The following is a 27,986-nucleotide window of genomic DNA, read 5'->3' as shown; positions in this document are numbered from 1 at the left end:
CTCTCTCGGCTCTCACTCTCCCGCATGTCTCCGGCGATCCCCTCTCATAGCCACAGTAGAAACTTCCCTTAAACATATCACAGAGTGGTCGTACATCAGTTTATACACTATGTATGTCTCTATATATCACATTAGGATTTCGTTTCAGCCTAAATTTTTATTACCATTTTTAAATTTTATTTTTATATTTTGAGACAGGGTAGCACTACGTATCACTGGCGAGCCTAGAACTTGCTGTGCTGACAAGACCGGCCTGGAATCTTAAAGAGATTTTCCTGCCTCTGACTCATGAGTGCTAGGATTAGAGGTGTATGCTAGCACACCTAGCTTTAATTATCATTTAAAGATATTTATTTATATGAATATTATATTTGCATATTAGCAGGCATATTTGAATACTTTTCTAGGTTGCTAAGCAGTTTCTACATGATTCAAGTACTTTTCATTTTATGCCCTAAGTCCAGTGTTAGTAGTTTTGCTGTGTCCCTCTGACACAGTGTTTGTGTGATTTATAGTAGCACATCATAAACCAAGTGTGATGTTGCATTTTAAAGGTTGAGAATTGTTTTGAATCTATGATCATTATACTTCAGCGCCAGGTTTAACCTCAATAAACTTTTCAGGATTTTTCTTGTCTCCTTGAGGACTAGATTTCCTAATGGGTTCATTTTAGACACCAGCAGAGCCAGGTGATGTAACCAGCTGCCTCTTTCCACATTAGAAATATTCTGTTCATTTGCCTCCATAGACTTGCACAAGCTTTGCTGGCAAATGACTCCTTAGCCTTCCACGGTCAGTCAGAGTTAGAGCACACTTGGCTGTTTGCCTATCTCTTGTTACTTTATCCCATTCCCTTCATGGGCCTGGATTCCCATCTCCTTCCTCTGCCTCCTTAAACTCAAGGGAGTGAAGGAAATGGACTTGAAGAGCAGATGTTCACATCCTGTCCCTTGTTGGTCCCTGGGGACATTCTCTTCCATGGGAGCATTTCTCATTTCCTGATGTTGATTGTCTGGGACATTTGAGGACTACGATCTGTTCCTTGTACTCTCCTCTCTTCATGTTAACTAGTTGTACAAGAATTCTGCAAAAGCAAAGGGAAAACAGAGGAACATCTGTGAAGGTTAACATTATGTAGTCAGTTGGACTGGAGAGGAAAAATTCCAATGATTTGAGGAATTTTTTGGTGAAATGAGCATTAAGCATAAATCAATAGGAGCTTTATTGACTATAATTTGATAGCTATTAAAAATGATTATTAAAAGTAAAAATTAACTATGATTTTTTATGCTGTATAACTGAGTAGATACCATAACTTTTTTGAATAATTTTTAAACGTATTTTTAAGAAAATAAGGATCAAGACTAAAAACTGCATTTTAGTGCCTAGCATTAGGACAGATAGAGCACAGTATATGTACTGAGTGATTTAGCATCTTATTTAAATATAACTATTCAGCAATACTAATTTGATAATTTATTCTTTCAGATACAGATGAATATAGACCTCCTGTTTGGAAATCTTACTGTAAGTATATACATAAATTTAATTATGTGGATTATAATATTTTTGTAAGTAATGTAATTATTCACAGCAAAGTTTGAGATTAACATAAAAAGAATACTTATGGTAGAATGTGTTTCTGCAGAGCTCTGTGTGGTTTAATGTCTGTAGTGCAGCTCGTCTGTTTTACAAAATTCCAGGCAGTGGAACTCGAGATGATTTGTTGGAACAGCTGATAAAGCTATGCATGGAGAAACTAAGGCTTTGAGCAGTTTAATTATTCTGATCTTGATGATGTGACAAAAGGAATATATAAATGATAGATGAGGGAGTCCATGTTAGCCGAAAATCAGTAAAAGCAGGTAAAAAATGATTTTAAAATTGCTTCTTTGTTTATAAAAGGGAGCGGTCTGTGGCAATTCTGTTGACAGTTTTCAATTAACAGTGCATTTAGAATCTTTCTTTATGACTTAAATCTAGTTATCAAAAGACTTCTCAAAATTTAGTCGAGATTTATACTTTATTTTTCTGCATTACATATACAGTGGGTGGTTTAACATCGACTGTTTCTGTGTACGATGAATTTTGGTGGAGCCTGGTGGGATACACCCTTTACAATGTGATTCCGTGAGAAATGAATCTTTGTGATTCTTTAGAAATATTTTAAGTTACATTTTGTTCACTTAGCTTGGTGTGTGCATATATATATGCATGTGTGTTTGTGTGCACACATATGTGTAGCTTGGAATCCATGGAGAGGTCCATCAGAGGACATCAGAGGTCTGTGGGAGTTGGTTCTTTCCTCTGGCGCAGGTTCTCAGGCTGCTGGGCCCGGCCAACCACTTTTTTTTTTTTTTTTTGGTTCTTTTTTTCGGAGCTGGGGACCGAACCCCGGGCCTTGCGCTTCCTAGGTAAGCGCTCTACCACTGAGCTAAATCCCCAGCCCGCGGCCAACCACTTTTAACTATGAGTCTCTGAGACAGTTACTTTATTTACTCTACACGTTTTCCAGTTTTGGTTCAGTTGAACTTATAAAAATGCGGGAACATAAAAATCTTAAAAATATAAACCAATAGGGAAACAGGATTATGTTTAATACCCTTCTTAAAAAATATAAACCAAAAGTCTTAATGCGTAATAACTGGCAATGAGTGTGGTGTAGGGACTGGAAAATAGTGGAGGGGTGTGTGCGGTTAGTGGAAGGTAGCCCAGAACAACTGTTGTTGTTGTCACAGCCACTGTGGATCTAATGGTGTCACAGCTGACTTGTTGTTTTGTTTTTTAAGAGAGAAACAGGAATTTTCTTTCACTTTTTCTTTTCTTTTCTTTTTTTCGGAGCTGGGGACCGAACCCAGGGCCTTGTGCTTGCTAGGCAAGCGCTCTACCACTGAGCTAAATCCCCAACCCCATTTTCTTTCACTTTTATGGTTGAAACAAATTCAAATTTTAAAGCAAACAAACCACATGCAAGCTGATTATACTCATTTGTGATCTCAGAATTTGATTGTTATTATTTCTAGGGACTGGGAATATCATTAATAAACATATAAGCACAGACATTTCTAACAGGACTGAAAATATATTCTATAATTGTGTTTCCTGTGATCTTGAATTTAGCTAATAACTTTCCACAAATAGTTAATGCCTGCCAATTTTAATTCAGCTAACTTTTAATTCAAAGAAGCTCTAAACTAAGGGAGAAATGCTGGAATCAGCGAGACCTTTTTATTGTGTGTGATTTTAGCATACTGTTTATTCTGGAAGAGAGCTGACATATGGCCTTGCTGTGTAGGCTTGGCTGACTTGGTACTCACTATGTGGCTCAGCCTAGACTTGACCTCATGGTAGTGCTCCTGCTTCAGTCTTCCAAGTTTTGAGTTTATAGGCTTGTGCCACCACATCTGGCTCTCACTTACAATTTTTAAATGAAACTTTTCACAGATGTTCTGTGAGTCTAAATTGCGGTGTTTGCTATAAATGTCCAAATACACGCACGCACACACACAGTACATATTACTTAGGGGGTATCTTATCTAAAAACTTCTCTTTAACTAATAGAACCATGTCTTTTGGGGCAATTAGAAGTACTAAAAGAAAATGAAAATACTATGTGATTTGATGCTAGGAAAAACACAGGGTAAAAGCTTGACTGGCTCTGGTGTGCGGTGTTGCTGCCCTTGATTCTTACTGCCTCACCCTCCTGTTTACTTCCTGGATAGGCAGACGCCTACTAATTATAACCACAAACCCTACTCTGGGAATCACGTTTGCTTAGGTTCTAATGGTACATTGTTTTCAAATCTTCTTGATGATGGCTTAACTGTCATAATTGGAGTTTTATAGGTGACAGTATTTTCTAGAACATTTTGTTGACAAAGAAGTCAGCATATCTTTTAGGAATTACAGACAAGAGCAGGCGTGAAGTGTATTTTCACCTTCTCATTATGTTTTCCAGAAAGGAGCATGACAGAGGATGGTCTCCTGTCGCATTTGGCTCCTGAGGGTGGGAGCAAGGCTTTCTGGGTGATGCACACATCCTCACTGTCAAGCTAGGCTTGATGTCAGTGCTCCTTCTCTCTTCTGCATCTCGGAATTAGTTCTCAGATTATTATGTCACCTCATTTCTTTAGTCTAGATTCACAGAAAGTACTTCTGATGAACTCAGTGGAATAAGATATTTAGAACTATTTTAATATATCAGCCCTGGGATATTTGTAGTCACGAGAAAAAAAGCCTAGGGAAATATTTGTATCAGAATTTCAGACATTTCTGAGGAAGTGTTTGGGGGTTTTTAATATTAAAGAGTAAAACATAGACTCTCAATTGCTTTAGAAAGTATCTGTATTGTCTCTTTTATTGTTTGAGCTGACAATTGCATCATCTCCTTCCCTTTACTCCCCAGTCCTCTGTGTACCCTCGCTGCTTGCTTTCAGTTCATAGCCCCTTTTTTTCACTAATGGTTGTTAGATACACATATGTATATAACATTTATACATTAATATTACTAAATATATAAATGTGCCCTGCTAAGTTTGTATACCGTTACTTGTGTATGTTGCAGGGCAGATCATTTGGGATTGATAACCAAGTGGTGGGCGGTTCCCTGAGGAGACTGTTCCCCACCTGCTCTCAGCACTCCTAAGCTGCTTACACTCAGTTCCTTTTACATCATAGCATTGTCCAAGTACTGCGTCCTAGTAATGACCTCAAAATGATATTACTGATTATAGCGAATTGCATATATTATTAACCATTATAAACATAATATTCTTTATGATACATTTACTGTCAACCAAGGATTATTGTAAATGTTTCACATTAGTAAGAAGCACTGATATACACTATATGTAGTATATATATTACATAGAGAGTAGTTCTATATTTATTCTAATTATGTACATGTACAATTAAACACTTATATACTGTCCAATTATTTATATTCATATAAGTTCCCATGATATATATGAGTTACAGTGGCAAGAGATAAATCTTACAAAATTGTACCTCATTCAAATGAGTCATGCATTGTCTAAAGTGTCAGATGTCTGGGTAATTTGATGATATTGACAAACTATGTAAGTATTTAACTCCATTATAAATTTAAGTTCATTTCCCTATATGATTGCACACTTAGAATTAGAAAAAAACCAATCTGAAGGACAAACGTATTTATATGCTGCTTATGACAAACACCAATCTTATTTATTCTCATTTTAAATTTAAAACCTGATGTTAGTCTGGAAAGGTCCTGTTTTCAGTTCAGATATCATTGATTTGTTTTCAGATACCATAAACATTATCCATTCCTTTGGTAATGTGTGTTGAATTCTTTCTTTTGCTGAATTTGCCCAAACTGAGTAAATTCTAGTAACTCAGTCTCTGAAATTTTGTTTTTAAGAGAGATTATATTTGAAAATAGATTGGCATTATAATTGAGAGATAAAAACAGTGTATGTGTTAACTCTGCCCTATAACTCCGGATTTTAGTCCCATGTTTGATAATAATGGACTTTAAGAGATGTTTATATTAGGAAAAACAAAGAGTGGGTTATAGAGAAGATTGTAAAAGTTACAGCCCCAATTTGTTCCCAACCGTCCTAATGCTGTGACCCTTTAATACAGTACCTCATGTTGTGATGACCCCAACCATAACTTGCCACTTCATAACTGTGATTTTGCCACTGTTATGAGTAGTAATGTACGTATATGTTTTCTGATGGTCTTAGGCAATCCCTCTGAAAAGGTGTTTAATCCCCAAATAGGTTATGACCAACAAGTTGAGAACCACCATTCCAAAAGACATTTGTGTAGATGATGAGTTTTCTGCTTTCGTTCTAAAATTTGATAAACTTTACTTTGGTTGACAGTCTTTGTTTTGTTCATGACAAAGTTTTATTTAGCAGGAAATAGGACTGCAGCAGTTTTCTTTTGCGTATAAAAAGTAACCAGTTTCTTCTAATGTGTTTCTGAACTGTGTGTAAGGGAAAGTGACACATTTCATGTCTCCCTCCTTGTAGTATACCAGCTGCAGCAGGAAGCCCCTCACCCTCGAAGGGTCACCTGCACTTGCGAGGTGAGTGTTGTGAGGCAGTGGTTACAGCAGAAGCCCTTTGACTCTTCTATCTCCCAAAGGCTGACGTCCTTGGAGGCTTGTTTGTGGGTTTAACCGCTCTCTCTGGGTCATAGCACAATGCTGTAATGAATTCATTTTTATTACTAGTTTTATTGGATATACATATGCTGTTTAGGATATTATGTTTGTATCACTTTACATTATGTCATTTTCTTTAATTATACATTGCTTTTATACTTTAAATGTATTATTATTCTGATAATGAATTTGAAAGAATCATTGTAAATTATTAAATTATTTCTTCTATTAAAAGTAAGGTTTAAATAATAATTTTAAAAAGGAACCAAAATTGAGCCAAGGTATGTGACCAGCACATAGGAGGCAGAGGCAGGCAGATCTCTGAGTTCCACGAAGTTTTTAATACACACACACACACACACACAGAGAGAGAGAGAGAGAGAGAGAGAGAGAGAGAGAGAGAGAGAGAGAGGGAGAGAGGGAGAGAGGGAGAGAGGGAGAGAGAGAGAACATGAAATGAGTGAGTGGTACAAATGGGTGGATATGAACAAATAACATGGATAATTTATCAAAGAAAGTTATTTTGTATAACATAAAAAGATACAATAAAACTCCATAAAATACCCAAATTAAAGCTCACAAAAAATCATGAAGTCTGTTTTGTGTTGGCCAACAACTCCTGAGCATGGTGCCTGCCTTTGAGTATGGTTGATACAATGCACCAAGGGACACTTCACTGGAGAGAACTGATTTCCATTTGCCAGTGGTATCAATTGCAGTAGCTTCTTGGTTGTGTCTCCTTTTCCTTCTCAGTGCTGGGATCTCGTCTGCTTTGAACGTGTGCTGCTCTGTGAGTTCATATGTATATCAGTCCTGTTGTGTCTGAGTAACACTGTTTCCCTGGAGTCATCCATACCCTGGCTCTTAAAGAGTCTTTCTGCCTCCTCCGAATAGATCCCTGGATCTTGAGAGGAGGTACTTGATGACAACATCCTATTTAGGACTAAGTGCTCTAAAGTCTCCCACTCTCTGCACATTGTCCAGTTGTGGTCTCTGTTAATTTCCATCTATTGCACAAAGAAACTTCTCTGTTGAGGGCTAAGCAAGGCACTGGTTTTTAGCTATAGAAATGTGCCATTAAATGTTATTTTATTGCTAACTTCCTTAAGTAGCATAATATGTGTATGTTAGCTTTCAGTCTGTAGATTTGTGTGTTTATCTAAATAACCACAGGGGTTGAATAGCTAGTAAAGGACCTAAGGGTACGGAAATAAAACATAGTGTTATAGAGAGATAAGGGAAACTAGAATAGGGTCGATTGAGGAGGAGTATGGGAGGGCAGGGGAAAGGTGGGAATTTGGGGAGGGGTAACTAATACTGAAGACTTTTGAAAAGCCATATGAAAGCTTACTATTGAAAAAACTTTTTGGGCTGGGGAGATGGCTCAGTGGTTAAGAGCACTGACTGCTTTTCCAGAGGTCCTGAGTTCACAGCACACCTGTGGTTCCCAGCAACCACATGGTGGCTAACCACCATCTGTAGTGAGATCTCATGCCCTCTTCTGGTGTGTACTTATATAGAATAAATAAATCTTTTTTTAAAAAAAGGAAGAAAGAAAAAGCTTTCTAAAATATATGCAGATAGGAAAGAAATTTAAATGGAATCACAATATAGGGGAGAAGACAATTCTCTAACCAGAAACTTTATGCTATCAAGTAAAACCTCCAGTGCCAAGAACGGGCTACCTCTTGTTGGGTCATTGGCTAAAGGAATCCTGTAAACCTCCCAGACATCACAGGCTGTTGCCACAGCAATTGGTTACCCTTTATAACCTGATGATAAGGCCCTATTGCTAGAGATTCCACTTATTTACACCATCAGACATGGAGAACTTGAGCTGCTACCCACCTAGAGATTACATACTTACTGACTAATATTCATGGTAGTAGAAGGTATTTTGGATGCCACAGGAGGAGGAAACTGTTCATCAATATTACCCTTTATTCCACAACAGTGACTGCCAGTAAGATAGCATAGCACACCAGTGGTACAACATATATGATGGGAGTAACCAACCACTTAAAATTTTTAACTTTAGTTTCACACCCATGCCCAACCCTGCTAATGTGACCTGCAACTAGACATTCATGTTTCTATTCCTTCAATTAATCAGCCAGTGTTCTCTGAGCAGTTGCTTTCTGTTAGGTCCTCAGAATTTAAGTCAATATCTCTCTGCTGGACGAGCTTAGAGTCTCCGCAGGGCATGAAGTAGATTAACCAGCAGACGATTGGTAGCAATTCCATGTGTCTAGTTTTCATGGCGGGTGGTGGTTGTTTGTTTGTTTTCCGCCCACTTATAGGGAACTTGTGGTAGAATGCCAAAAGATGATACCAGAGATCTATATAAATGAAAATAATTAACATTTTAATATACTAAGTGCAGAGTTTAGACCCTGTCCTTGTAGCTATAGAAGAAAAAAATATTTTCAGCAGAAAAACGTACTAGGTTTTGATTACTTGACTGCAGTGCAGAAGCTGAATTAGGAAGGAAGATGATGGACATTTGGAGGCAAAATGTCTGGTTTAGGAGATTGCTGTAGTATTTCTAAAGATGAGTGAAAGGACCTGCAGGACAGGTTCTGGGAATAGCCAAGGAGGAGCAGACAGAGAAGTCTCTACCACAGCAGAACGTGTGGTTTGATGGTCTGAGTGAGGGAAGAGCAGACGTAGGGAACTAGCTATTTCTGATTTTATCTTCTTCATCTGAGTCTCAGGGAACAGATTTTTCTTTTCCTGCAAGAACAGTTAGCTGTTTTTTAAAACACAATAAAAAGCATATAAATGCTTAAATAAGCATAAATTATTTCTACTGTTGCATGACATTCACATTTCCAACTTGATACATTCATAAATCGACTAATTGCCGATTGTTAATTATTTTTATATTACTGAGTAATCTTTTAATTTCATTTTCTGAGTAATGTCTGTAACTTTGAAAACACTGTTTAATATCTTAGCTAACCCTAAAAGATCTACATTTCCTTTTTTTAAAAAAGAAAGCCTTCCCTGCTTCCTTAGACTCGAAAGATGTGCAGTGAGTTTTATGAGCTCAGAATTGTGGAACAAAGACCAATTCACATGGATTTTACGTTGAAAGATAAATAACCTGCCTGCAAATGCAGCAGAAATAAAGTTTCCCAGAGCTTATTATTTAAGATAATTCTTAGGAAAAGGTTAAATGATTTCCATGAGAAAACAAAAACATGCTAAAAGCAATTTAATTAATAAGAAAGGGGACAACCAGCAGGAAAGTTTGTCACCATGCAACAAGAATATTAGGGAATATTAGGGAAAAAATTGTCCCTTGTTTGAAGTATGAATTTGGAGAAGAAATATAGTATGTTGTTACCACAATTCTACAGTTGAGAGGGTTTGGAGGTGCCTCAGGGTGGCATACTGGGCTAGATTACAGTGTACTCTTGGGGATGCATGGCATTGTCACTGAAACAGATTTCCTGCTATCCTGGCAATAAATATTTCAAATTTGTTAGAAACAGTAGTGGATCTGGAGGACCAGAGAATAGGAAATCCAGACTTGGCAGCAAAGGAAATGAATGAAGACATAGCTGCAGTCTCATGTTACTGCCATGAGTCACAACGGTCAGGGTAGTCTAGTCAGTGAATGAGTGAGTAAAGAAAATGTATACAGACAGGGTGTGTTTCAGGACAAACACAGTCTTTAAAAGAAGCAAGTCCTGTAATTTGCACTATTAGGGGTGAACCTGGAGGACATTATAGTAAGTGAATAAGCCAGGCCCAGAAAGTCAAGCACTTATAATCTCACTCTATAGAATATAAAACTTCAGTTCAGGAACACGTTCAGTTCAAATGTAAGAGTAGTTAGTAGATGCTGGGGTGGTTGGTGATTGGAAAGGTGTTGGTTAATGAATACAGCATTTCCATTAAAACAGGATAACTTCAAGATTTTAAGTCTGCAAGATAATGCATATTAATTATTTTAGTCATTCCCAATGAACATGTATCTATACATAGTATTATACATCATAATACACACAGATGTTAATTATACAATATATGTTTTCATCAATTAAAACTTTACCATGAAAAACAAGTTAAAAACTGGAAATGATAAGACTCTTACAAAGGCAGAGTAGACTCACCTTCCCTTACTGTGGAGAGAAATGATCTTTAAATGAAACTAAGACCAGATACCTCATCGGAAATGGCCTGTCTGTTGCTGTGACCCTGGAGCCAGAGCTGGGTTGTGGTTCAGGAACTAAAGCATCACCTCAGCATGGTCTCTTCTGACCATCAGTTTAGGGCTAATGTATTAGTCTCCTGTTACTACCTTTACACTCTGTACGATTTCTGTACTTTCCAGTTTTCTTATTACTTAAAAACAGACAGCAACAAAACCAGTATGGTTGTGTGTTTCTTATCCTTACAATGTACTTTCAAAATAGTTATGATAATTTTGGTTTTAATTCAGTGATATGTCCCCTGCACATAAAAATTCGATAAGGGGCTGGCAAAATGGCTCAGAGGATAAAAGTACCTGCAACCAAGCCTGACACCTGAGTTCACTCCCTAATACCCACACGGTGGAAGGAAAGAACCACCTCCTGCAGGCTGTGCTCTTGACTTTCACTTCTCGTGTTGGGGCATGAGCAGCCTCCCATATCCACAAACACAAATGATAGAAACAGTTTTCTCTTCAGTGTTTCTTGAAGGAGTTGGGCAGATCTCCTCTATCTTCCCTCAGAGTCTGTGCTTGTAGGTGAGTTGCATGCTATGAAGTGCTATAGGAGGAGAAGCTGGCAGGAGGAAGCTGGTAGGAAGCAGAGGGTGATGCTGTCTTAAGATGTCTGTAACAAAGGGGGGAACTCAGAGGACCTGGAGGAAGAGAACTGGGGACCAGGGGGAAGAGCCAGTTTGTTGTGACACTGTTGAGCATTAAGTTCTGCCGATATTTTACTCTTTGAATAATGTGATTAAGTATCTTTTCTAGTTCATTACTGTCTAGAAACAAAACATAGTTCAACTGTTGCCACACGCAGCATGGGTCTAGGGAAAAGAAGTAATAAATCCAGTTAATTAATAAACTTAGAGTCCATCGTCTGCTCATTAAAATGTTATGCAGATTCTTTTTCTTGGTATGTGCTTTAGTTTATCATATAAAAACAGTGCTGAGTTACATTTTGTGCATTTTAACTTTCACAAATATTCACTGTTTTTCCTTTTCCTATAGGTAGAAAACAGACCAAAGTATTATGGAAGAGAGTAAGTATGGATTATCAGAAAGTATCTCATAGGTTGTCATATGTAAAAGATACAGGTAAATGCATGGTTTTGCTAAAAACACAAGATGAGAAGAATATTCTAGTTTGGTGAACTTGCATTCTCTTTCTTTGATTGCAGGTTTAGTTCTAACTGGTCTAAATAGGAAAATAAAGACAAGTATCAAAAGAAAAAGATTAAACAAGTGTGCAAAGTGCTAAAGAATCAAGCCACATAAATACACACTCCCAGATGGATCTCAAGGAAGTTCGTATATTTATGTACTATACAGTAAAATATACCTGTACATGCAGTAGGGATGGACAGTTTATTTTTATATTGCATCCCCTTTCTAGTTTTCTATATTATGTAGTATCAGACCAGAAAAATGTGATTCATATTACTCAGAGACATGTCAACATTTTTTACATATTACCTTCTGAAGATGTTTTCCTAGTGTTATTACTTTTTTAATGTGCATTGGTGTTTTGCCTGCACGTATGTCTGTGTGAAGGTGTTGGGTCACCTGGAACTGGAGTTACGAGCTGCCATGTGGGTGCTGGGAATTGAACTCAGCCCTCTGGAAGAGCATTCAGTGTTCTTTACCACTAAGCCATCTCTCCAGCCCCCTTCCTAACATAATTTATTTAAGGCAATGGGTCACTATGAAGGCCAGCTTCCTTTTGTGTAAAGTTATAGGCATGTGCCAATACACCACCCTCCTCCCAGGTTTTACAAACATCTTGACCATACAAACTTGTAATTTGAGTTTTCCACTTAAAGTTGATAATGAGCATTATAATTTTTTTAAATTGCCTTTTGGTTTTAGTTCCACAGTTGGGCAACAGATTATACCAAAAATTATTCCAAATGCTGTTTTAGTGCTTAATGTCTTAATTTTTCTGATTATTGAGAAATAGAAACATAGAATAAAAGAATAAAAATAATCCATAACACTCCCCAGATTTAAAAAAAAGTTTGTTTTTCATTTGGGGTAATATCAACTAACAATGTACATAACAAATATTTCTAAATTACTAAAAATTCCAGGTGTGGCACATGCCTTTAATTTCAGCACTCAGGAGGCAGAGGCAGGAGGATCCCTGTGATTTCAAGGCTATCCTGATCTATAGAGCAAATTCCAGGACAGCCAAAAACCCTAGGTAGGTAAGTAGGTAGGTAGGTAGGTAGGTAGGTAGCTGGGTGGGTGGGTGGGTGGATGGATGGATGGATGGATGGATGGATGGATAGATGGATGGATAGATAGATATAGATAGATAGGCAGGCAGGCAGACAAACAGACAGGCAGGCAGACAAACAGACAGGCAGGCAGGCACATGTGTGCACACACACACGTGTGTATTGCAGTCGTGCGCATGTCCGTAGGCAGTGTGGCTGTGGGTTGAGCTGAGATTACTGCAGAGCTGAGGACCAGTTAGTTACCTTAAGGGCTCCTCAGTTGTCCTTCTGACTGAAGCTCTCAGCAGGAATGCTGGACACAGAAGCCTATCCAATTTTAGATAGGAGATTAATCTCTAATGCTAATAGTAATTTCGAGAAGCCTCTTACTGTACAGTTTTAAAAGGATGAAAATATTGGATCAACTGGTATGAGTCATTTTAAGGGTCTTTAAATTTCATTGTTTGTCAAAATGTCTTCCAAAATTTGAGTTTGATTGCTTTAAGGTGATAGATCTTTATTTTAAACAGCTAACACATTTTGCCAAGTTCATTCACTGATGGCACATACACTAATCTAATGAGGGTGTCACATCAGGGGCGGGTTACAATCCTGCTTGCACCAGATTCAGTATATTGCCTGTGGACCTAGTTCTAAACGTTTAAGAAATTCATGGAAATGAAAAATTCAGGAGACCAATTAGAGCATTTCAGATGGACATGATTAAACATTGCTGCCATGAACGATTTTAAGGCTGTTCAGAGACTGAACCATGCCCACAAGGAAAGACTTCAGAGTTGCCAGTTACCCCAGGAAAAGTTCTGGGTTATTAAGGTGCCAATAAAGGGCCTTTAAAGTCTATTACAAAGTCAAGTGACTACTGTCCTTCTGTCCTATGGAAGCTGCATGCTTCTTTTAAGCAGGGAGGCAGCAGTGATGAGAGAGACTGTCTCCATGCTTTTTCCTGAGCCTTTGAGAAAAATTGGACAGACAGATCACAGCATGGTTGAAGTAGTGCAAACAAGGGCACCACAGGAAGAGTGGTGACTACCCAGTGCATTGTCTGAGTTTGTATATTAATAATATTTTATTATTTATTTACTTTCTAGTAATTTAAAATGTCCTTAGGGACATTGTGGGCCGTTTAGGGAAGAATAAGTGACTTTTAGCAAATATGATTTGTCCCTTAGGAGAATGAATGGGAAATAGCCTAGTTTGTGATAAGATTTGTGAGTGGTGTGATATCACCTTAAGTGTCCTCTTTAGGTGAAGCTCTGTCTCCCTGGGAAGGAGTTTGCTGGGACTCAGCTCCTTTTGGATGGTTTGTCTTTATGTAGATGGGAGAGCTCAGAGACGAGTGTGCTGTCAGGTGAGGTAACACACTAAAGCAGCACATTTGGATGGTGTGGCCCCTATTCCTTGATAGTCTCTGAGTTCCTGAAAAGATATGACGTGTGAGTTTACAAATTGCAAATCTTCACACAGTCTGAATGATTCCATGTTTTAGGTATCTGCCACCACTGCCATTTTTATTTTCTCAGTGTTTTCTATCAGGTTGTTGTAGATGAATCTTTGCATAAAGGATCTATTTATTCTTTGGGTCTATTTTTCCTTTTTCCTTTGTTAATGAAAGATAGGATTTGGACAGGAAGTGAAGGCAAGTGCTGCGCTGCTTGCTTTGTCTGAGTGTTGAGTGGTGCACACTGTGCACATCAGTACTAGGTGCTCGTGCTAATAAAGACAACCCGGGGCCCTGGAGGGCGGCCAGCATGACTAACAACCACAAGTGTGGATCACAGCACCAGCTGGGAAGGTGTGGTCCTCTTGGGTGAGGTGGAGGTATCTGCCTTAGATAGATAGAGACTTTGCTTCTGGGTTGGGAACTAGACTTAGTAGCCATTTTGCTGCTGTTCTTAAACACAGAGAAGCTAGCCAGGAGCCAAGTCAGAGACACAAGCACAGTTAAAACCAAGTGCTTTTCCTTGCACTGTAGCTGAGAATAACAGGTGAGGGCAGGGGGCGCTTGTACTATTAATTGAAAAACATGGGAAGCTGCATCTCTGAAGTGACTTTGTTCTGTAGGTTTCATGGCATGATCTCTAGAGAAGAGACTGACCAGCTCCTGAGTGTGGCTGAGGGGAGCTACCTCATCCGTGAGAGCCAGCGGCAGCCCGGAACATACACTTTGGCTTTAAGGTTGGTCATAGATGTGCAATTATAAGTATACTGTATTTTAAACCCTCTTAATAGAGGACTTTAAAATTTAAAGACATTCAGCATGTAATTGAATTGGTTCTTGTTTTCTTGAGGCCCAATTACCATTTTATTAGTTTTAAGAATCTTTAAAAATTCCCCGTGAGTGGTAACCCTCCGTAATTAAGGATTCAGATATGTTTATCAGTCTCCTGCTCTCTGTCTTGCTGTGTCAGCTTCCTTCTATTTCTTGAATAAGGAAAGATACTAAACATTCTTTGTAACTGATGACCTTAAAGCCAGTGTCATTCCTTAAGTAGGATTTTGGTTGAAGCAGCTTTTCTTTTTTTTTTTTTTTTTTCTTTTTTTTTTATTAACTTGAGTATTTCTTATATACATTTCGAGTGTTATTCCCTTTCCCGTTTCCGGGCAAACATCCCCCTCCCCCCTCCCCTTCTTTATGGGTGTTCCCCTCCCAGCTCTCCCCCCATTGCCACCCTCCCCCCAACAGTCTAGTTCACTGGGGGTTCAGTCTTAGCAGGACCCAGGGCTTCCCCTTCCACTGGTGCTCTTACTAGGATATTCATTGCTACCTATGGGGTCAGAGTCCAGGGTCAGTCCATGTATAGTCTTTAGGTAGTGGCTTAGTCCCTGGAAGCTCTGGTTGCTTGGCATTGTTGTACATATGGGGTCTCGAGCCCCTTCAAGCTCTTCCAGTTCTTTCTCTGATTCCTTCAATGGGGGTCCTGTTCTCAGTTCAGTGGTTTGCTGCTGGCATTCGCCTCTGAATTTGCTGTATTCTGGCTGTGTCTCTCAGGAGCGATCTACATCCGGCTCCTGTCGGTCTGCACTTCTTTGCTTCATCCATCTTGTCTAATTGGGTGGCTGTATATGTATGGGCCACATGTGGGGCAGGCTCTGAATGGGTGTTCCTTCAGTCTCTGTTTTAATCTTTGCCTCTCTATTCCCTGCCAAGAGTATTCTTGTTCCCCTTTTAAAGACGGAGTGAAGCATTCACATTTTGATCATCCGTCTTGAGTTTCATTTGTTCTAGGCATCTAGGGTAATTCAAGCATTTGGGCTAATAGCCACTTATCAATGAGTGCATACCATGTATGTCTTTCTGTGATTGGGTTAGTTCACTCAGAATGATATTTTCCACTTCCAACCATTTGCCTACGAATTTCATAAAGTCGTTGTTTTTGATAGCTGAGTAATATTCCATTCTGTAGATGTACCACATTTTCTGTATCCATTTTTCTGTTGAAGGGCATCTGGGTTCTTTCCAGCTTCTGGCTATTATGAATAAGGCTGCGATGAACATAGTGGAGCACGTGTCTTTTTTATATGTTGGGGCATCTTTTGGGTATATGCCCAAGAGAGGTATAGCTGGATCCTCAGGCAGTTCAATGTCCAATTTTCTGAGGAACCTCCAGACTGATTTCCAGAATGGTTGTACCAGTCTGCAATCCCACCAACAATGGAGGAGTGTTCCTCTTCCTCTGCATCCTCGCCAGCAAGTGCTGTCACCTGAGTTTTTGATCTTAGCCATTCTCACTGGTGTGAGGTGAAATCTCAGGGTTGTTTTGATTTGCATTTCCCTTATGACTAAAGATGTTGAACATTTCTTTAGGTGTTTCTCAGCCATTCGGCATTCCTCAGCTGTGAATTGTTTGTTTAGCTCTGAACCCCATTTTTTAATAGGGTTATTTGTCTCCCTGCGGTCTAACTTCTTGAGTTCTTTGTATATTTTGGATATAAGGCCTCTATCTGTTGTAGGATTGGTAAAAATCTTTTCCCAATCTGTTGGTTGCCGTTTTGTCCTAACCACAGTGTCCTTTGCCTTACAGAACCTTTGCAGTTTTATGAGATCCCATTTGTTGATTCTTGATCTTAGAGTATAAGCCATTGGTGTTTTGTTCAGGAAATTTTTTCCTGTGCCCATGTGTTCCAGATGCTTCCTTAGTTTTTCTTCTATTAGTTTGAGTGTGTCTGGTTTGATGTGGAGGTCCTTGATCCACTTGGACTTAAGCTTTGTACAGGGTGATAAGCATGGATCGATCTGCATTTTTCTACATATTGACCTCCAGTTGAACCAGCACCATTTGCTGAAAATGCTATCTTTTTTCCATTGGATGGTTTTGGCTCCTTTGTCAAAAATCAAGTGACCATAGGTGTGTGGGTTCATTTCTGGGTCTTCAATTCTGTTCCATTGGTCTATCTGTCTGCCTCTGTACCAATACCATGCAGTTTTTATCACTATTGCTCTGTAATACTGCTTGAGTTCAGGGATAGTGATTCCCCCTGAAGTCCTTTTATTGTTGAGGATAATTTTAGCTATCCTGGGTTTTTTGTTATTCCAGATGAATTTGCAAATTGTTCTGTCTAACTCTTTGAAGAATTGGATTGGTATTTTGATGGGGATTGCATTGGATCTGTAGATCGCTTTTGGTAAAATGGCCATTTTTACTATATTAATCCTGCCAATCCATGAGCATGGGAGATCTTTCCATCTTCTGAGGTGTTCTTCAATTTCTTTCTTCAGTGTCTTGAAGTTCTTATTGTACAGATCTTTTACTTGCTTGGTTAAAGTCACACCGAGGTACTTTTTATATTATTTGGGTCTATTATGAAGGGTGTCGTTTCCCTAATTTCTTTCTCGGCTTGTTTCTCTTTTGTGTATAGGAAGGCTACTGATTTATTTGAGTTAATTTTATACCCAGCCACTTTGCTGAAGTTGTTTATCAGCTTTAGTAGTTCTCTGGTGGAACTTTTGGGATCACTTAAATATACTATCATATCATCTGCAAATAGTGATATTTTGACTTCTTCTTTTCCGATCTGTATCCCCTTGACCTCCTTTTGTTGACTGATTGCTCTGGCTAGAACTTCAAGAACTATATTGAATAGGTAGGGAGAGAGTGGGCAGCCTTGTCTAGTCCCTGATTTTAGTGGGATTGCTTCAAGTTTCTCTCCATTTAGTTTAATGTTAGCAACTGGTTTGCTGTATATGGCTTTTACTATGTTTAGGTATGGGCCTTGAATTCCTATTCTTTCCAGGACTTTTATCATGAAGGGGTGTTGAATTTTGTCAAATGCTTTCTCAGCATCTAATGAAATGATCATGTGGTTTTGTTCTTTCAGTTTGTTTATATAATGGATCACGTTGATGGTTTTCCGTATATTAAACCATCCCTGCATGCCTGGGATGAAGCCTACTTGATCATGGTGGATGATTGTTTTGATGTGCTCTTGGATTCGGTTTGCCAGAATTTTATTGAGTATTTTTGCGTCGATATTCATAAGGGAAATTGGTCTGAAGTTCTCTTTCTTTGTTGGGTCTTTGTGTGGTTTAGGTATAAGAGTAATTGTGGCTTCATAGAAGGAATTCGGTAGTGATCCATCTGTTTCAATTTTGTGGAATATTTTGGATAATATTGGTATAACGCCTTCTATGAAGGTTTGATAGAATTCTGCACTAAACCCGTCTGGACCTGGGCTCTTTTTGGTTGGGAGACCTTTAATGACTGCTTCTATTTCCTTAGGAGTTATGGGGTTGTTTAACTGGTTTATCTGTTCCTGATTTAACTTCGATACCTGGTATCTGTCTAGGAAATTGTCCATTTCCTGAAGATTTTCAAATTTTGTTGAATATAGGTTTTTATAGTAAGATCTGATGATTTTTTGAATTTCCTCCGAATCTGTAGTTATGTCTCCCTTTTCATTTCTGATTTTGTTAATTTGGACACACTCTCTGTGTCCTCTCGTTAGTCTGGCTAAGGGTTTATCTATCTTGTTGATTTTCTCAAAGAACCAACTTTTGGTTCTGTTGATTCTTTCTATGGTCCTTTTTGTTTCTACTTGGTTGATTTCAGCTCTGAGTTTGATTATTTCCTGCCTTCTACTCCTCCTGGGTGTATTTGCTTCTTTTTGTTCTAGAGCTTTTAGGTGTGCTGTCAAGCTGCTGACATATGCTCTTTCCTGTTTCTTTCTGCAGGCACTCAGCGCTATGAGTTTTCCTCTTAGCACAGCTTTCATTGTGTCCCATAAGTTTGAGTATGTTGTATCTTCATTTTCATTAAATTCTAAAAAGTTTTTAATTTCTTTCTTTATTTCTTCCTTGACCAGGTTATCATTGAGTAGAGCATTGTTCAATTTCCACGTACATGTGGGCATTCTTCCCTTACTGTTATTGAAGACTAGTTTTAGGCCGTGGTGGTCCGATAGCACGCATGGGATTATTTCTATCTTTCTGTACCTGTTGAGGCCCGTTTTTTGACCAATTATATGGTCAATTTTGGAGAAAGTACCATGAGGAGCTGAGAAGAAGGTATATCCTTTTGCTTTAGGATAGAATGTTCTATAAATATCCGTTAAGTCCATTTGGCTCATGACTTCTCTTAGTCTGTCTACGTCTCTGTTTAATTTCTGTTTCCATAATCTGTCCATTGATGAGAGTGGGGTGTTGAAATCTCCTACTATTATTGTGTGAGGTGCAATGTGTGTTTTGAGCTTTAGTAAGGTTTCTTTTACGTATGTAGGTGCCCTTGTATTTGGGGCATAGATATTTAGGATTGAGAGTTCATCTTGGTGGATTTTTTCCTTTGATGAATATGAAGTGTCCCTCCTTACCTTTTTTGATGACTTTTAGTTGAAAATTGATTTTATCTGATATTAGAATGGCTACTCCAGCTTGCTTCTTCTGACCATTTGCTTGGAAAGTTGTTTTCCAGCCTTTCACTCTGAGGTAGTGTCTGTCTTTGTCTCTGAGGTGTGTTTCCTGTAGGCAGCAGAATGCAGGGTCCTCGTTGCGTATCCAGTTTGCTAATCTATGTCTTTTTATTGGGGAGTTGAGGCCATTGATGTTGAGAGATATTAAGGAATAGTGATTATTGCTTCCTGTTATATTCATATTTGGATGTGAGGTTATGTTTGTGTGCTTTTCTTCTCTTTGTTTTGTTGCCAAGACGATTAGTTTCTTGCTTCTTCTAGGGTATAGCTTGCCTCCTTATGTTGGGCTTTACCCTTTATTATCCTTTGTAGTGCTGGATTTGTAGAAAGATATTGTGTAAATTTGGTTTTATCATGGAATATCTTGGTTTCTCCATCTATGTTAATTGAGAGTTTTGCAGGATACAGTAACCTGGGCTGGCATTTGTGTTCTCTTAGGGTCTGTATGACATCAGTCCAGGATCTTCTGGCCTTCATAGTTTCTGGCGAAAAGTCTGGTGTGATTCTGATAGGTCTGCCTTTATATGTTACTTGACCTTTTTCCCTTACTGCTTTTAATATTCTTTCTTTATTTTGTGCGTTTGGTGTTTTGACTATTATGTGACGGGAGGTGTTTCTTTTCTGGTCCAATCTATTTGGGGTCCTGTAGGCTTCTTGTATGCCTATGGGTATCTCTTTTTTTAGGTTAGGGAAGTTTTCTTCTATGATTTTGTTGAAGATATTTACTGGTCCTTTGAGCTGGGAGTCTTCACTCTCTTCTATACCTATTATCCTTAGGTTTGATCTTCTCATTGAGTCCTGGATTTCCTGTATGTTTTGGACCAGTAGCTTTTTCTGCTTTACATTATCTTTGACAGTTGAGTCAATGATTTCTATAGAATCTTCTGCTCCTGAGATTCTCTCTTCCATCTCCTGTATTCTGTTGGTGAAGCTTGTATCTACAGCTCCTTGTCTCTTCTTTTGGTTTTCTATATCCAGGGTTGTTTCCATGTGTTCTTTCTTGATTGCTTCTATTCCCATTTTTAATTCCTTCAACTGTTTGATTGTGTTTTCCTGGAATTCTTTCAGGGATTTTTGCGATTCTTTCAGGGATTTTTGCGATTCCTCTCTGTAGGCTTCTACTTGTTTATTAATGTTTTCCTGTGTTTCCCTAAGGGAGTTCTTCACGTCTTTCTTGAAGTCCTCCAGCATCATGATCAAATATGATTTTGAAACTAGATCTTGTTTTTCTGGTGTGTTTGGATATTCCATGTTTGTTTTGGTGGGAGAATTGGGCTCCGATGGTGCCATGTGGTCTTGGTTTCTGTTGCTTGGGTTCCTGCGCTTGCCTCTCGCCATCAGATTATCTCTAGTGTTACTTTGTTCTGCTATTTCTGACAGTGGCTAGACTGCCCTATAAGCCTGTGTGTCAGGAGTGCTGTAGACCTGTTTTCCTGTTTTCTTTCAGTCAGTTATGGGGACAGAGTGTTCTGCTTTCGGGCGTGTAGTTTTTCCTCTCTACAGGTCTTCAGCTGTTCCTGTGGGCCTGTGTCTTGAGTTCACCAGACAGGTCACTTGCAGCAGAAAAGTTGGTCTTACCTGTGGTCCCGAGGCTCAAGTTCGCTCGCGGGGTGCTGCCCACGAGCTCTCTGCAGTGGCAGCAACCAGGAAGATCTGTGCCGACGTTTCCGGGAGCTTCAGTGCACCAGGGTTCCAGATGGCGTCTGGTGTTTTCCTCTGGCGTCCGAGATGTGTGTGCAGAGTGCAGTCTCTTCTGGTTTCCCAGGCGTGTCTGCCTCTCTGAAGGTTCAGCTCTCCCTCCCACGGGATTTGGGTGCAGAGAACTGTTTATCCGGTCTGTTTCCTTCAGGTTCTGGCGGTGTCTCAGGCGCAGGGGTCCTGTGAAGCAGCTTTTCTTGAGAGCTCTCGGCTCTTCCTTACAGTTCAAGCTCACATAATGTGTTGGCTGTTCTTAGCTGACAGTGTGGTGCCTAGAAACAAGCATTTCTGTTAGCACTGAACTCAAACCAATGGTAAGAACGGAAATAGTAGCATACCTGTCCACTGGTCTTAAACTGTGCCAGGCTTCTAAGTGCACTTAATCTTCAGGACAGCTCTCTATGTCGTCGTCGTCATCGTCGTCATCATCATCATCATCATCATCATCATCATCATCATCATCATCATCACATCATCATCATCATCATCATCATCATCACTGTTTTTTTACTTTACAGTTGAAGAAACAGAGGGCCTGAAGGAGGTTGATTAATATGGCCAACCAAGAGAGTTTTTCACAGCATTTGTAGAACTTGGCCTTTTGTTACATATATAATAAGTTGTGCTAGCATTTTAAGCCAGTGAGGCTTAGAGTGTTTAAGCACTGTGCTTAAAGGCTTAGAATAATTATTTGCTGTCTTTGCCCATCTCCTCATGGGTTAATTCACACTGGGTCTCATCTTTGAAAAGACTAAAAAGCAGCTGCAATTTCCAAAGGAAATGGTGAAGAAATGACAGAACGCAGAGAGCACAGAACACTGTCAGTACTTGACAGCCAGCCTCACTCCTCCACTACTTCTGTCCCTGCGAGCACGGAGGCCATGCTCGGCCATTCATGAATGCCAGTAACTTTCCTTATAGTTCAACTGGTTCAGTTCAGTTCAGTCATTTCACAGTGAGTTCTGAGGCCATTGTATTCTGGGAAAGGAGAATTTTTCACAGCATTTGTAGAACTTGGCCTTTTGTTACCAATTATGATATATAAATCCCTCTTCAATTACTTAGCTGTGTTGCTCATTAATTTTAATTGTGGTATACAGGGAAAAATAATCCACTTTGGTAACTCAAATATCTTTGTTTACTTTACTACCAATTTTACTAGAAGATTGATTTGGAGAAAATCACAGAATTTCTTGAAGTTGTTTACTTTTCCTCACTTTTGGTTTTGTTTCTGCTTTTTGGGGGGCCTCAAACACAAGGCCTGTGTGTGTTGGGGACATTGTTCAGCTATATTTCCAGTCCTTGAAGTGGGTTATTTGTCTTCCTATCCTTTAACTGTCTGCCAGAGCCCTGCACCAGTGCATTTCCCATGTGTGGCAGTCCTGTGACTGTCTAGGGTCAGTGAGCCTTGAGTAAGAGCCAGTGGACCAAGTAACTCAGGGAGGAAGAGCAAAATCCTGCTCCCCTGACTGCAGTTTTCTTACTCCCCCAGATCTTGTGCACGTTCTAAGTCATGAGCAGCTTGAGCTTGGGCTTGCTTCTCATCGTAGGGTGCACTCATCCTGTGGCTTTCCCTTCCTCAGCCTTCAGATTCGAGCTCTGTGGACTTAGTGTGGAGTCACCCAGACTGCCCAGGTTTCCTCTCCTCCTCACCTTCTGGGCCTGTTGTGCTGCTCATTTCCCATCCACCGGGCACAGTAAACTGAGGTTAGAGAATAGGTGAACATTCGTTTGAAGGAAGTATTTTCCATTTATAGGTCTGTGAGAACCTATAGTCTATCTTTTGTTATTGAAAAGTCACTACAGAATTGTTACCTGGAAAGAAATATGGAGTAAGGAAGGTGCAAGTGAGGGTAGGAGAGAAATTTATGTGTGTATTGTGAATAATTTATGCATTGAAATGTAGCGAACAGTTCTTCCATTTTAAATAGATGTATGACATTCCCTAATAATTAAAAGGAGTTTTCATTTGCCTATTTCATACAGCCAAGTCATTCCTATCTCTTGATATTTCTAAAGTTTCCTTTTCAATTTTAAGCAGTTTTTTTTTTTTTGGAAGAATACAAAGTAGAAGTTGTCTTGAAGTGTGTATTTTTATTATGGTCTCATACTCCCAGTTCAGCTGATAATTCTCCCAGTTCACATCCGTTTGTTTTGTTTTGAACATGATGTACAATCCATTTGTGGTAAACAGCTTGCCTAGTTCATAGCCATCTGTGTTCATTGTGCATTTGTTGTGTTGGCCAATGGCTTTCTAAAAAGGAATCAATTTTTGAACCTTGGGGTCCTAAGTAGATATATCAAGTTCAATATGTCAAAACTAAGCTCATCAGTTTCCTTTCAAATATTCTATAATGTCTTCATTCTCCTTACCACCTGTTAGCACTGTTCTTCAGTCTGTTCTGATACAAGTCAAGAAATCGGTTTTGGTTTTCTTTCTCAGGTTTTTGGCCCTTGTACCATCCATTTAGAGCTCTCCCTTACAGCTCACACTAAGTCTTATAGCAAATATATATTGTTTACCATTACAAATAAGTTTATTACTTTTAATATAAACTTGAAAATTTTGGGTTTGTAATTTTCCCTTAGTTTTCTGGATCCATCTTTTTTCTATTATTGTTTGTTTTATAGCTCTCCAAAGCCTTAGGTACTGTACCATATTCCCTAATAATTTGCCTATTTCATACAGCCAAGTCATTCCTATCTCTTGATATTTCTAAAGTTTCCTTTTCAATTTTAAGCAGGTTTTTTTTTTTTTTGGATTGGTAAATTGGCCAGCTCTGTTTCTGTAAGTGATCATCCTGAAATTTCATTTAGTTGTCATGACTGTGAAGGCTGAGACAGAAAGATTACTGAAGTCCAGTAGTTCAAGACCAGCCTCGCCAACAAAGTAGGGCCCAGTCTCAAAAGGGAAAAGAAAATTTTAAAGAAAGGAAAGAAAGAAGAGCAGTGATTATTACGATTGTGGAGGCAAAGAGACGTAGGATTGAGAAGACTCCGCTTCCTCTCACTGGTGTTTCTTCCTTCAGCAGCAGTGTGTGCATGCGATGTGTGTGTCGGGATATTAGTTCCAAGTGGACAAATAAAGAGAACGTACGATCTAGGCACTTGTAACCTACCTACCTCCTGTTTCACAGTGATTTGGAGGTTTCTTGGGGATTGATTTGACATTTGCATTAATTATAGCTTAAGGAAATACTATGCCAGATATGAAGGAATTTAATGTAATTTAAGAATTCAGCTAAAAATGTGTTTTTTCTTATGGATTTCATAATTCTAAGAGATAATGTTTTTCTCCATGCTGGGAATCAAACTCAGGGCTTCATGCTAACCACTGAAATGCCCCACTAGTTCGGCACTAGTTTTAATTTTTAAAATGCATACTTCATTGGTCTGAGAAGATGCCGCAGTTGGTCAAAAGCACCTGGAACAGGGTGGTGTCCAAGTTAGCCAGGACTACATATTAAAACCTTATCTAAAAAAAAAAAAGAAAAAGAATATGGCTAGGCTTGGTAACACTCTTGCAATCCCTGTGCTGGTCCAGGTAGACCCCAGGTAGACTCCTTGGTGAGATCCAAACCAGTGAGAGATCCTGTTTCAAAGAGGCTTGGTGTCATCTAGGGAACAACATATAGTTGTCCTTTGACACACACAAACATACAGAAGATACAGCACAAGCTTTCTACCTCTCTAGAAACATTGTTAGGTCCGTCTGGACTCCAGTCTTCAGTGTTCTAGTCTTCCACTCTGCTCTGTAAGTATGCAGTTCTGAGGACCAGACCAGAGTCTTGTGCTGCTTCCCAGGCTTCTACCAGTGAGCGGTCCCAACCCTCTCTGCACTTCTGAGCTGTTGCTGAAACCTTTCCTACTGAGTTTGTCACTTCAGGTACCGTCTGTCTGTCTGTCTGTCTGTCTATATTTATCTATCTATATTATTTAGTTCTGAAATTTTCATCACATCTTTAGACTAGGGAAGTAAAGAGGTGTGGAAATCTCGGATATAAAACGTGCTCTCTCTTTGCTGTCACTGTGCTTGGTAGAATCTCTAACTTATGGGTGTGTGTACTGTTTATCACTCTAGAGTTATGGGTGTGTACTGTTTATCACTCTAGAGGCAGTGGAACCTGGGAGAATGGATCCTAAACCAGAGGCTGACTAAGTCTCATGCAATAGCCATCTTTATTCAGAGCACCAGACAGTTTATACTCGAGAGTTAAGAAAGGTCACTGAAGGATATTAGACAAAAAGCTCGAATTACCCAAGATGCAATGTACAGACCACAGGAAGCTCAAGAAGAAGGATGGCCAAAATGGCGGATGCTCCCACTCTTCTTAAAAGGGGAAAAATATCCATAGGAGGGGATATGGAAGCAAAGTTTAGAGCAGCGACTCAAGGAATGGCCATTCAGAGCCTGACCCATATGTGGCCCATATATATATACAGCCACCAAAACTAGATAAGATTGATGAAGCTAGAAAATGCATGCTGAAAGGGACCAGATATAGATCTGTCCTGAAAGACACATCCAGAGTATGTCTAATACAGAGGTCGATGCTAGCAGCAAACCACTGAACTGAGAACAGGACCCCCTTGGGGGGAATTAGAGGAAGGATTGAAAGAGTTGAAGGAGTTTGCAACCCCATAAGGACAACATTGCCAACCAACCAGAGCTTCCAGGGACTAAACCACTACCAAAAGACTATACATGGACTTGACCCAGGGCTCCAACTGCATATGTAGCAGAGAATAGACTTGTTGGGGCACCAGGGGAAGGGGAAGTCCTTGGTCCTGCCAATGTTGGACTCCCAGTGCAGGGGAATATCCGGGGGGGGGGGCAGTAAGGGGAATGTATAGGGGGAATACCCGTATGGGGGAGGGGGAGGGGAGGGAATGGGGCCTTATGGACAGGAAACTGGGAAGGGGAATAACCTTTGAAATGTAAGTAAAGAAATATATCTAATAAAAAAATTAAAAAAAAAAGAAAGGTCACTGAAGTGTATAGTCTCATTTGCTACATGTGGCAAAGTGTGGTGTTTTTCCTTAGAGGCACATAAACAAATAACAATAGCCCATTGTAATGAACAATTTAAAGCAAACTCATTTCTATCTGCTATACCTGGTTGGGCCAGGAAAGCACATTTCAAGAACCACTCCATGTTGTTGAGGGAATTGAGGTCACAAGAATTTGTTTCTTGGAGTTTTCTCACAAGCAGTGAGAATTCTCCTCATATATTTCCGTTCTTGAACCATGTTCTGACAGCAACTCACTTAGAACTTTAAAAAAATTATCTGGAAAGTTTTGTTTGTACTTTTATTGGAATTAGGTAAATGTGATGTGTTTATAATTCAGCAATTCTATTACTGACATTTTTATGCTAGAACTACTATCTTACCCCAAATTACTAAAATATGCAAACGGGTGAGATGACTGCCGAAGTTTCTATTCTTACTGTTGCTCTCTTCAGCCAAACATTTAATGCAGGGCACACTTGCCTGGACTCCTAAGAGTTTTCTTGGAAATAGTGAAATAAATACACAAAATAAGAAGCACAGCCCTGGGAGGGGTGCTGTACCCCTTTAGTGCCACCCCTCAGGAGGCTGAGGAATGCTGGTTTCTGTGAGTTCGAGGCTACCCTGGTCTACAGAGTAAGTTTCAGGACAGCCTACACAGAGAAACCCTGTCCTGAAAAACCCTCCCCCCAAAGAGAAACCTATAGCATGTCACATGTCACATCAGATACAGGTCTACAGCTGTCCAAGACTTATGTACTCACTGCGCCTCTGTCAGCGTGAGTTCCCCTTGACACGATGAGTCCGTTTTCCAGTAGCTTGAGCTTCTAACTTTTGACTCAGAAGAAAAATCTTAAGTACATGTTTCCAGTAGTTAGAGAATAAAGCCAAATGAATCATTTAAAACAGTAGCCACTTGAACCTTAATGATTGAAAAACAAAAGGAAGGCCAGAGAAAATAGTAAGTTGAGATTTCTCAAAATCAGGAAACCTGACTGGCTTAAACATGGGACTATTTAAGGGAACCCCAGTTACAGATGTTACAGATGTGTAATGACGGCTTACCTGCTCAGTGTACTGTGACGTAACAAAGGAGCCGTGACCCTCTGTTTTTGTTCAGTGACAGTCAGCTTCACTGTAAAGGCAGGTTTCACCTGGTGTCAGAAGGGCAGAGTTCTGTGCTTACCATTTGTCACCATTGAGACTGTGTCAAGGAGCCTTGCCCGTGTCATGCAGTGTGCTTGCTTCTCTTCAGGATAGTAAAATGGGTGCCACACAAGCCTTCATGGCCCTTAGCCTGAGCCTGGAGCTTCTGCATGGAAGTCCAGGCTCACACCGCCTGCCGTCTAACTAGTACCTGCTCCTGGTACTGGGAAATGCAGTTGTCTGCTCTGAAAGAGGACAGTGGTAGAGAAAGGAATGAGCACATTATGTTGTTTCCATGTATAGTCTTAAACTGGACAAGAGGTGTGGGGGTTGTGGGGAGAGGGAAGAGATGGATTCCATTAGGTACAGCTTTGTAGGCTGTAGTCACTTAGGAAGTCTCCCTGTTAGCTACTAAGGATTGGCCCATAGTATAATTCTCAAAACTTATAGTCCTCAGAGCTGGAGGATAACCTTGTGTATAAAGTACTTGCTGTACAAACATAAATGGCCTGAGTTTGGATCCCCAAACTCCTGTGAGAATTTGAACTCATGTCAGAGTCAGGGCACAGCAGACACACCTGTAACTCTGGCACTGTGGAGCCAGGAAGATCTGGGGCACACTGGCCAGCCAGTGTAG

At 39.6% G+C, this 27,986-nt stretch overlaps 1 protein-coding gene and 1 long non-coding RNA gene across 8 annotated transcripts in view; one reads left to right on the top strand and one right to left on the bottom strand.

Annotated features, from left to right (window-relative positions):
- The window catches only part of Chn1 (chimerin 1), a 166,712-nt gene that overhangs the window by 51,080 nt on the left and 87,646 nt on the right, over positions 1–27,986 (top strand). For 4 of the 5 annotated variants that reach the window (XR_010064703.1, NM_001399177.1, XM_039105973.2 and 1 more), the window contains exons 2-5: positions 1,489–1,527; positions 6,021–6,076; positions 11,364–11,395; positions 14,654–14,767. Coding sequence is in view for 4 of the 5 variants with exons in the window: in NM_001399177.1 (NP_001386106.1) it covers positions 1,489–1,527; positions 6,021–6,076; positions 11,364–11,395; positions 14,654–14,767 (241 nt within the window). In the remaining variant the exon portion in view is untranslated. Of the gene's footprint in view, positions 1–1,488; positions 1,528–6,020; positions 6,077–11,363; positions 11,396–14,653; positions 14,768–27,986 lie in introns of those variants that run through there. The other variant, XM_063284708.1, reaches the window with a different exon arrangement.
- LOC134486114 (uncharacterized) lies at positions 155–27,281 on the bottom strand. 3 transcript variants are annotated; one of them, XR_010064830.1, is made up of 2 exons: positions 26,968–27,281; positions 155–1,084 (listed from the first exon to the last, which is right to left on the bottom strand). It is a non-coding gene; the product is annotated as an uncharacterized LOC134486114 (long non-coding RNA). The 3 variants fall into 3 exon arrangements; XR_010064828.1 differs by lacking the exon at positions 155–1,084 and adding an exon at positions 5,873–6,196; XR_010064829.1 differs by lacking the exon at positions 155–1,084 and adding an exon at positions 8,174–8,493.

This window comes from Rattus norvegicus, chromosome 3 (assembly GCF_036323735.1).
Source record: "Rattus norvegicus strain BN/NHsdMcwi chromosome 3, GRCr8, whole genome shotgun sequence".
Classification (NCBI taxonomy): domain Eukaryota; kingdom Metazoa; phylum Chordata; class Mammalia; order Rodentia; family Muridae; genus Rattus; species Rattus norvegicus.
Note: the sequence above shows the minus strand (reverse complement) of the source record. Positions and strands in the feature narration are given on the sequence as shown.